Source organism: Pseudophryne corroboree, chromosome 8 (genome assembly GCF_028390025.1).
Source record: "Pseudophryne corroboree isolate aPseCor3 chromosome 8, aPseCor3.hap2, whole genome shotgun sequence".
In the NCBI taxonomy this organism is placed as follows: domain Eukaryota; kingdom Metazoa; phylum Chordata; class Amphibia; order Anura; family Myobatrachidae; genus Pseudophryne; species Pseudophryne corroboree.
The window spans coordinates 452,452,763-452,462,119 of NC_086451.1; the positions used below are offsets into that span (position 1 = coordinate 452,452,763).

Genomic DNA, 9,357 nt, shown 5'->3' on the forward strand with positions numbered 1-9,357 from the left:
ACTGGAGTTTACGACATTTTCCATTTAGTACATCCTGCCCCATGTCCCTTTGCTGTGTTCCCAGGGATAGATATGGTTATCCCAGTGCTGGGTTCTAGGGGTTAGTGATGTTTCTCCCTGTGCAGGGTTCCTGGGGATAGTGATGGTTGTCCCTGTGTTGGGTTCCCGGGGGATAGAGATGGTTATCCCTGTGCTGGTGTTCCCGTGGGATAGTGATGGTTGTCCCTGTGCTGGGTTCCTGGGGATAGTGATGTTTGTCCCTTTGCTGGGTTCCCGGGGTTAGTGATGTTTGTCCCTGTGTTGGATTCTCAGGGATAGTTATGGTTGTCCCTGTGCTGGTGTTCCCAGGGATAGTGATGGTTGTCTCTGTGTTGGATTGCCAGGGACATTTATGGTTGTCCCTGTGCTGGATTCCCAGGAATACTTATGGTTGTCCCTGTGCTGGTGTTCCATCCCAGGGATAGTGATGGTTGTCTCTGTGTTGGATTGCCGGGGACAGTTATGGTTGTCCCTGTGCTGGATTCCCAGGAATACTTATGGTTGTCCCTGTGCTGGTGTTCCCATGAATCGCTATGATTGTCCCTGTGCTCAGTGTGCTGGTTTTAGCATGTACCGTTCCCGGGGATAGTTATGGCTGTCACTGTGCTGGTGTTCCCATGAATAGTTATGGATGTCCCTGTGCTGGTTCTAGCATCTACCGTTCCCGGGGATAGTTATGGCTGTCCCTGTGCTGGTGTTCCCATGAATAGTTATGGATGTCCCTGTGCTGGTTCTAGCATCCACCGTTCCCGGGGATAGTTATGTTTGGCCCTGTGCTGGATTCCCAGGGATAGTTATGTCACCAGGCCCCAGTGTCTCGTCTGATTGGTGCCCAGGGTAAGGTGATGTTTGTCCCTGTGCTGGGCGCAGTGTCGGTTGATGTCGGGGCTCCGGGGGAAGAGGCAGGTAGGATAGAGTGGCCCTGTCCGGGCTCTGTGTGTACGCTGCCTGCGTCTCTATGGTGCGCCAGTCTATTGTCTCTATTGTGTGTGTGTCTCCATGGTGCTGCTGGCTGTCTAGTGTATGTGTAGTGTGTACGGTGTGTGTGTGTGTATGTATAGTGTGTACAGCATATGTATGTACAGTGTGTGTGTGTCCATGGTGCTGCTGGCTGTCTAGTGTAGTGTGTACAGTGTGTATGTATAGTGTGTACAGCATATGTATGTACAGTGTGTGTGTGTCCATGGTGCTGCTGTCTAGTGTCTTTGTGTGTAGATAGATAATGCAGGTAGTGCTGTGTGTATGTATTGAGTGTATATATGTACAGTGTATGTATATTGTGTGTATATATGTACAGTGTGTGTGTGTCTCCATGGTGCTTCTGGCTGTAAAGTGTGTGTACAGTGTGTACAGTGTGTATATTGTGTGTGTGTGTGTGTGTGTGTGTGTGTGTGTATATATATATATATATATATATATATATATATATGTACAGTGTATGTATGTATGTATGTATGTATGTATGTATAGTATAGTCATTAGTTTAGTGAACGTCATATTTTATGTGTGTCGTCACTATTCCAGCCTCAGTTCCTGCATTGCAGTCGCCATGCTCTCCATGACTGTATCCGGTCTGTGAGCGGCCACTAATACTCACTCACTCGGGCTCCTTTATGCTGAGGTCACCTCCCTTGTGAGAAATGATACGTGATATTTATAGTAATTATAAGAGTGGGGGCTAGGTGGTGTCACTGGGGTCCTGTGCGGATGTACCTTGCCCTCTCTGAGATGGTTGGCATAGGGTTCTCCTCATTGTCAGTGAGTGCCCGCGCCTGCCTTATACTAGCAGCATTATACTCCAGTAAGGTGTGTTCAGCGGACATCCAGTTCTTCCTAGAACGCAGTTGTGTGATCACGCCCTCACTGACGTTTCCCTACATGAGAGTGCCTGGTCACACCCGCGTTTCACCTCTTTAATTGTAAGTAGATGCAAAGAAAATGTCTGTGGTTACTGCACTGGCCGTACTTGGGTGTGCCCGGTGCAAATTCACAGAAGGTACATTCCACCAACGGGCACGCTGAGATCTGTATCACCCACATAGCATGTAGCTCTAACTGTATAGTGTGTGCAGCTCATGTATGTGACATGTTAGTGTAGGTGTTACACCTATACCCTGGTGCATGACCTTCACTTCATGTGGTATCAAGACCCCGTCCACCCTTATACGCACCACCCTATTAAACAGATATGATGTAGACACTAGGGCCTCCTGCATGTATACTGCAAATCCCAGGATTCAGGCTGTTATTGTATGGAAGGAATGGTCTAGTAATTACCCATATCTTGGAGACATCTTGCTTGGTGCATGCAGTTGGCGCAGGTAGTGTAATTATTCTGTTGCCCCCGTAGCTGATACGTCGTTCTAACTCTCTCTTCCCCTGCCTCTTAGACAGTCACCATGCCTGGCGGTGAGAGCGTCCAGTTGGATTTCCCCCACTACAGCTCCGTGCTCCTGGACACTCTAAACAAGCAGCGCCTGCAGGGGAAATTCTGCGACCTGTCCGTCCAGGTCCAAGACCGCGTGTTCCGAGCTCATAAAACCGTCTTGGCTGCATCCTCTCCTTATTTCCATGACAAACTCCTCCTGAATGACACTAGTTGTTTGGTCCTTCCCAGCGTTATTCAGCCCGATGCTTTCGAGAACCTCCTACAGCTCATCTACTCTGGGAGGCTCTGCCTCGATGTTGAGGCTTTGCCCTCTCATCTCCTGGTGGCGAGTGGTCTTCAGATGTGGCAAGTGGTAGACCGGTGTTCTGAGCTCCTCAAAGAGAGGAAGTCGTGCACCCCTCAGACATGGTCGAGTCGCGCCAGTGAAAGTCAGTCGCCCAGCAGCAGTTTCCAGATCCCACGAGACGATCCACCACCACCGACGATCACATTGAACTGCTCTGATGACGAAGAGGTGATCAAGGTCAGAGTTTCAGAAGAGGAAGAGGAGGAGGAGGAAGAAGAGGACGATGGAAAGAACGGTGGAAATGTTCTGGACGACTCTGCCAATGGCAGCTGCACCTACGCTCTTCCATCATCCTCCTCTTCTCCGGGGAGCCCCAAAGTATTCTACATCAAGCAGGAGCGAATGGAAGACGACAGCGGCTTCTTAAAAGCTTTCGAAGTAACTGAAGTGCAGGCAGACTACTCGTCGGAGCTGAGCTTCGTCCTCCCGCCAACGTCGTCGCCGTCATCTTCCGATGTCTCCCTCTGCCTTCCTCGCAAGTTATACGGTGCCACGGAAACCCCATCCTTCACCATCTCTAAGCCCGTGGACCTGCACGGCAATGAGATCATTTCCCACGCACTACAAGCCCAAACTATTCATGCACCCGTTAAGCTTGTGGCTGCCCCGGATGGGAAAAAATTTGGCTGCTTGTGCGGGAAGCGGTTTGCCGTGAAACCAAAACGGGACCGCCACATCATGCTGACCTTCAGCCTCCGCCCGTTCGGCTGCTCGGTCTGCCACAAGAAGTTCAAGCTGAAGCATCACCTCACCGAACACATGAAGACGCACGGGGGGAACCTGTTCTCGTGTGAAGATTGCGGCCGGAAATTCAGGGTGGAGAGCTGCTTCCAGAAACACAAGGAGGTGTGCAAGGGACAGAGGTGGGCGGGGGCTTGCTGGACTTACAAGTAATTCCTATTTGATCTGAAACCCTACGGTCTGAATTATGGAAGAGGGGCATTATAATACCCATATGGACACTAGCTGTGTTTTTTGTTTTTGGTCTCTACCACAATGACCACGTCCCCCGTAGCCAGAAGATTAAGACATAGACCAGTACTATTGTAGCCCGGATACTGCATTTAGAGCTGCTTCATAGACCATAGGATGGACTCGTAGTACGTTCCCCCTGGACCGTGAGGATAGGAAGGTCCGTACAAACGTGGATTCTTGATTTTGATGTGGTATGTTGTGATCTACATCACAAACTGTTCCTGACTTCTAAACAGTGATGGTGCTGTTTTATTATAAGGAGGTGCTAACTCAGTACCTGCAAACTTGGATGTATGAACAGACCTTCAAGTGACCTATAGATCGCAACAGTGGCCTGTGATTAACACAGACTAGCTCGCTACCATACAACTCTCTCCGCAGCCCAACGAGCTGTGCGTTACTGACCCGGACACTTATTTATAGCGATTCGGTGTAATTCTCCCGAGCACTAAGTGGTTTGCTAAACAACTTGTGTCAGTAAGTGGGTAGGGACTAGGCCTTAGGTCTTTTGTGTAAATACACATATACATATAGGCATCATGTATGTGTTTGTGTGTGTGTATATTACAGGGGTAGAAGATAGTGTAGCACTGTTTACCTGCAATAATACTATAACCTGTTACTGTCTCACCTTGAGGGCAGGGGGGTAAGTTGCCTGCGATGTTTGGAATGGGGTGGGGGGAGGGGGGATGGGGGCTGTCTACAGTCTGAAATAGTTTCTTGTCAGTTGAAAGGGGGCTATTCACTAAAGGCTGACGTTAGGACTGTATGTAAAATTACCTCCAAATCCACAGGCTCTAATGAACTACATCTCCCATAATCTACTGTAAAACAAGTAATGTTCTAGTGCAGCATTATTTCAATTGGAAGTAAGCAGAACCATGACACACTCAACCCAACATTAAATCAGTCAGTCTGTTAGCTTTAAAGTGACAGCTTTGGCTGAGGTAGCTGTTTCGGTTATTTCACACTTGTTCAATCTGTTCTTTTTTATTATTGTTTTTATGTGTTTTGTTAAGAAATATTTATGACATCAGGTTTTCCTGATGAAGCCGATTTGTAGGCACCGATGCAATTCCAGCGACACGGCCTAGTTCAGATCTAATCGCAGCTACAAATTTGTTAGCTAATGGGCAAAACCATGTGCACTGCAGAGGGGGGGAGATATAACATTTGCAGAGAGAGTTAGATTTGGGTGGGGTTATATTGTGTCTGTGCAGGGTATATACTGGCTGCTTTATTTTTACACTGCAATTTAGATTTCAGTTATAACACACCCCACCCAAATCTAACTCTCTCTGCACATGTTATATCCGCCCCACCTGCACTGCCCAATGGGGCCTAATTCAGAGTTGATCGCAGCAGCAAATTTGTTAGTCGTTGGACAAAACCATGTGCACTGCAGGTGGGGCAGATATAACATGTGCAGAGAGAGTTAGATTTGGGTGGGGTGTGTTCAAACTGAAATCTAAATTGCAGTGTAAAAATAAAGCAGCCAGTATTTACCCTGCACAGAAACAATAAAACCCACCCAAATCTAACGCTCTCTGCACATGTTACATCTGCCCCCCCTGCAGTGCACATGGTTTTGCCCAACTGCTAACAAATTTGCTGCTGTGATCAGGTCTGAATTATGCCCCTAGACACTAATTTTAAAGGTTAAGGTTAGACGTTGCCATGTAACATGTATTAGCGGAGGCCGCGAGTCTGATAATGTCTTATCAGAAGGCCTGCGTTGCTTTGGGGTACTTGCGTTATAGACCACCTCGTGCACATTTCACATACACACCGCGGACGCAGCCATATTGTCTGATGAACCAATGGCCACTGACCATGTGAGACAGCCTGTGCCTAGTGAACCAATAGGGTTTTAGTTCTGCCGCTAAGAGGCGTCGTCCTCTGTGTACGTAAGTCATAGCACAAATTCATTTCCAGTAAGATTTAAATGATCAGACAATAACTGAGCGTTCTGGAGGCTTCCAATACCCCTTTTCCACCAAAGTACCGAGTCCGATCCAGGATGTTTAACCCAGCTGCAACCCGTGTCGGCCCCGCCGTTTCCACTGCACTTCGACACGGGTTATTCCCCTGTCGGATCTGTTTCTACTTAACCCGGGTGAGCTCTGTAAAAGCTATTGATGTCACTCGTTACTCGTGTCTGAAAACACGGGTAATGACCGTTTCCACTCCACAATTAGCCGGGTCATTACCGTGTTTCCGTGTTCAACCCAGGTAGCTACCCGGGTAGGATTCCAGGGCCACTCAACCCGTGTTGAGCCGTGTCCACTTACTAAAAACCCATGTTGATGCGGTCCCCCCCCCACTCCCGTGCAATAACATGAATAAATTTAGCTAGTGGAAAAGGGGTTTTAATGACTGTAGGAACTGGTTATAGATGAGCAGAATCCGCCCTCCCGGGGCGGGTATAATTACTCCTCGTGGTGGTACCTTGTCCTGCGGAGGGCTCGGAAAGGAAGGAAATGTTTGGTATCTGGTTGGTAAACCTGGCGTTAAGCAGATGAATCGTCAGGGTCTGTAGAAGTGTTCCTGGCCACCCGGCAGCTGCTTTACCTTCTCGCTTCATACAGAAAGAAAACCTGAGACTGTGGACACTAAGTAATTGCAGCAAGCAACAAATAATCCCTTAATTCCTATTGTTTATGTCAAATAACATTCCGCCATAAACGTGTAGATTTATTAGGCATCGCTTCCTCTACCCAATACAGGTCTAGTTCCTGGAACACGGGAAAACAATGAGACTTGTCCAGTGTCACCATATTATACCGGTATCCGGTCTTGAGGTTGACCACTATTGGTCGACACATGAAATGTTCGACATGAGTTTTCGTGTATTTTTTTTTTCCTTTTTCATACTCTATCCACGTGGACTACGATTGGGAATAGTAACATGCCCGAAGCATTGCGAGCGAAGCGAGGGGACACGGTGCACTAATTGGGGTTCCCGATCACTTTACAAAGAAAACTACACCAATTTTTTTTTAAAAAAACCTCATGTCGACCTTTCGCCATGTCGACCGAATAACCATGTCAAACTATTTCAGGTATCGACCAATAACCGTGTCGACTTAGTCACTGTCGATCAATAGTGGTGGACCTAATGACTGTCAACCTAGTTACTGTCGACCCAACGATCCACACCCATTATACCAAGGCCTCCAGTGCTAATCTTGGTGCCATTATGACATGGTCCGTATCCTCACACGTGGAGGAGTGTTTATCGGGCGGTGGCCGGAGGGGACTCTGCAGCAGCGGTGCGGGAATGGCTGGAGTAGTAGACCCACGTTAGGAGCGGAGCCCATCATGTGACACACCCGTCCAATCCGCTGCTGTTGCCACTGTCCGGCTATTCTTGCCGAATGCTGTCGGTTTTCCACCCCGTGTACCTATTTCGTTAAACGTGTAAGAAATTCCTTCACCACATACAAGAACCCAAAAGAAACAGGAATCATGTTCTAGAGGGTGGGGCGCTTGCAGTAAAGGCTCCCGCCACTAGGTGAACGTTTGCGGAACTCTTCTGAGCCAGTATCCCCGCTGACGTTACGGGGAAATGTAGCATTTGACTGCAGTGATTTTTTTCAAACGAGTTATTCACACTTTCACCTATTTTTAGTGAGGTCAAACGTGAAAACAATGCTCATTTGTTTCTTTGATGTCGGAGGGATTGTGCGCAAAGTTTCTATTTGGAAGTTTTGAAATGGTTGCGTCACGATTTGAGGGGAAAAAACGTCCCGATTTGTGGCAAACAGGTGACTGGTTCTTCCATCATGACAACGCACCTGACCGCACAGCGCTAAGTGTTGAGCAATTTTTAACCAAAAATGACCGCTTTGCTTCACCCGCCGTATTCACCCGATCCCACCCTGTGCGACTTTTTTTCTTTTTATTTCCTCGGATAAAAAGAGATCTCAAAGGAGGTGTTTTGTTGATAATGAAGAGAGGAAACTAAAAAGGCAAAAATACTAAAAGGCGTCAACAAAAATGAGTTTAAAAAATGTTTTGAGCAATGGAAAACACATTCGGACGAACGTATTGATTCGAGTGGAAAGAACTCTGAGGGGGACTGAAGTCTCAAAATGTACAAATAATAAATCATCAATTCCTGTTTCTTTTGGGTTCCCCATCATATAACACTGTAGGAAGGACATCGGAGGCCCGTTATGCAATTGGAGGGGGGGGGCGGCCTACCGGCAATGAAACTTGTGATGGTTACCATGGCATCAAAAACATTTCATGAAAGAGCCATCGCGATGGTTCATGTTTGCGCAAAAGTCGCGGCTTGTACAACAGCTGGACTGGGCCGTACGTCTACCACCTGTATCTTACAGTCGAGGAGCGCGTCGCTGCCGCTCTGTGTGATGGCAGTAAACACCGGAAAGTTGCCATTGAATGGAATAAACGCCAACATAGCCTAAAAATAGTTCCTTATTGTTGTAAAGCATCGACCTTTGATGTCCATCCCCAAAACGCAAACTAGATGCACTAAGTAGATGGCGCACGGGGACATGTAAAAGTCGGCACATTAGAGTGTCCTGAGGGTAGACAAGCCCCTTAGTGCCTAATGTAGACTTTTCAGTCCAGATATAAGGACGGTTCATTCTGCGTCAGCTAAAACTTGGCGATTGCCTTCTCTGAAGAAGACTGCAGCCTTGTTTTCTGTAACATCCCTCTCCCACTCCTTCACGCTGCATTGCTAGGGCTTATATGGGTGTCAGGCGCTGGTGGGCTTACATGGGTGTCGGGCGCTGGTGGGCTTACATGGGTGTCGGGCGCTGGTGGGCTTACATGGGTGTCAGGCGCTGGTGGGCTTATATGGGTGTCAGGCGCTGGTGTCAGGGCCACTTGTGAGGGGAACTGCAGCAGAGATTGTGACCAGACGTCTGGTTCGCTGAAGTGATGCCTCTGATATAGCTCTGGACGTGCAATAAAACCTTTAAAAAAAATGTCCAGTTTGATGCACGAGAAATGCAGAGGGGTCAGAATAGTTTTTAAAAACCGTTTAAATATGAATCTTTGTTTTTTTAAAAGCATATTTTAGCTAAATGTTTTTCTCCGTCATCTTCTAGCTAAATGCATTGTCAGTCTTTACTCAATGTCCCCCTTTTTATGCTGCACTCTATGTAAAATATAATTGTCGCTAGTTCTGGTGTCTGAAATAAACACAAACAAAACTATTACATGGGTGTGCGTGTGATTACTGTGCCGACAAAGGAAATGACTGGTGGTATTTTACCAGCGGTGGGCGGACCCTGAGCCTCAGTAACCAATTAGAAACTTGCTTTTACCTGCGAAGCACAAGTTATAGAGTGAATATTTACCGATGTGTCTGGTTCCCTGTTATGCACACCAGTGCCTGCAGGAAAGTACTGGTGTCAGAACTGTTATGCACTCCAGTGCCTGCAGGAATGTACTGGTGTTTGAACTGTTATGCAAAACAAATGGACTCACAGACAGACTGGGGAATATGACATAACGTACACAGAAGGTGATAGGGTAACAAAATACACACAAGGTGAACAGAGAAGCCCAGAGGCTAAGGAACTGGGTATCTCCCTTGTATTAGAACTGCTCAGATGGGAAAAGCAAGATG

At 47.4% G+C, this 9,357-nt stretch overlaps 1 protein-coding gene across 3 annotated transcripts; it reads left to right on the forward strand.

The window, feature by feature from the left end:
- Positions 1 to 551: 551 nt before the first annotated feature.
- ZBTB9 (zinc finger and BTB domain containing 9) lies at positions 552 to 8,941 on the forward strand. Of its 3 annotated transcripts, none has more exons than XM_063938292.1 (2): positions 552 to 945; positions 2,434 to 8,941. In XM_063938292.1, exons 1-2 carry the CDS (start codon positions 885 to 887, stop codon positions 3,666 to 3,668), a joined length of 1,296 nt encoding a protein of 431 aa, XP_063794362.1. In that variant the 5' UTR covers positions 552 to 884; the 3' UTR covers positions 3,669 to 8,941. The 3 variants fall into 3 exon arrangements, with proteins under 3 accessions (XP_063794362.1, XP_063794363.1, XP_063794364.1); XM_063938293.1 differs by having other exon boundaries at positions 555 to 945; positions 2,430 to 8,941; XM_063938294.1 differs by lacking the exon at positions 552 to 945 and adding an exon at positions 977 to 1,000 and having other exon boundaries at positions 2,430 to 8,941.
- Positions 8,942 to 9,357: the final 416 nt, after the last annotated feature.

Bases quoted from the DNA above. Each gene is read 5' to 3' on its own strand.
- ZBTB9 (XM_063938292.1), top strand. From the start codon at position 885: ATGTTTGTCCCTGTGCTGGGCGCAGTGTCGGTTGATGTCGGGGCTCCG. The intron at 946-2,433 runs GTAGGATAGAGT...CCTCTTAGACAG, and splicing joins GGCTCCGGGGGAAGAGGCAG to TCACCATGCCTGGCGGTGAG.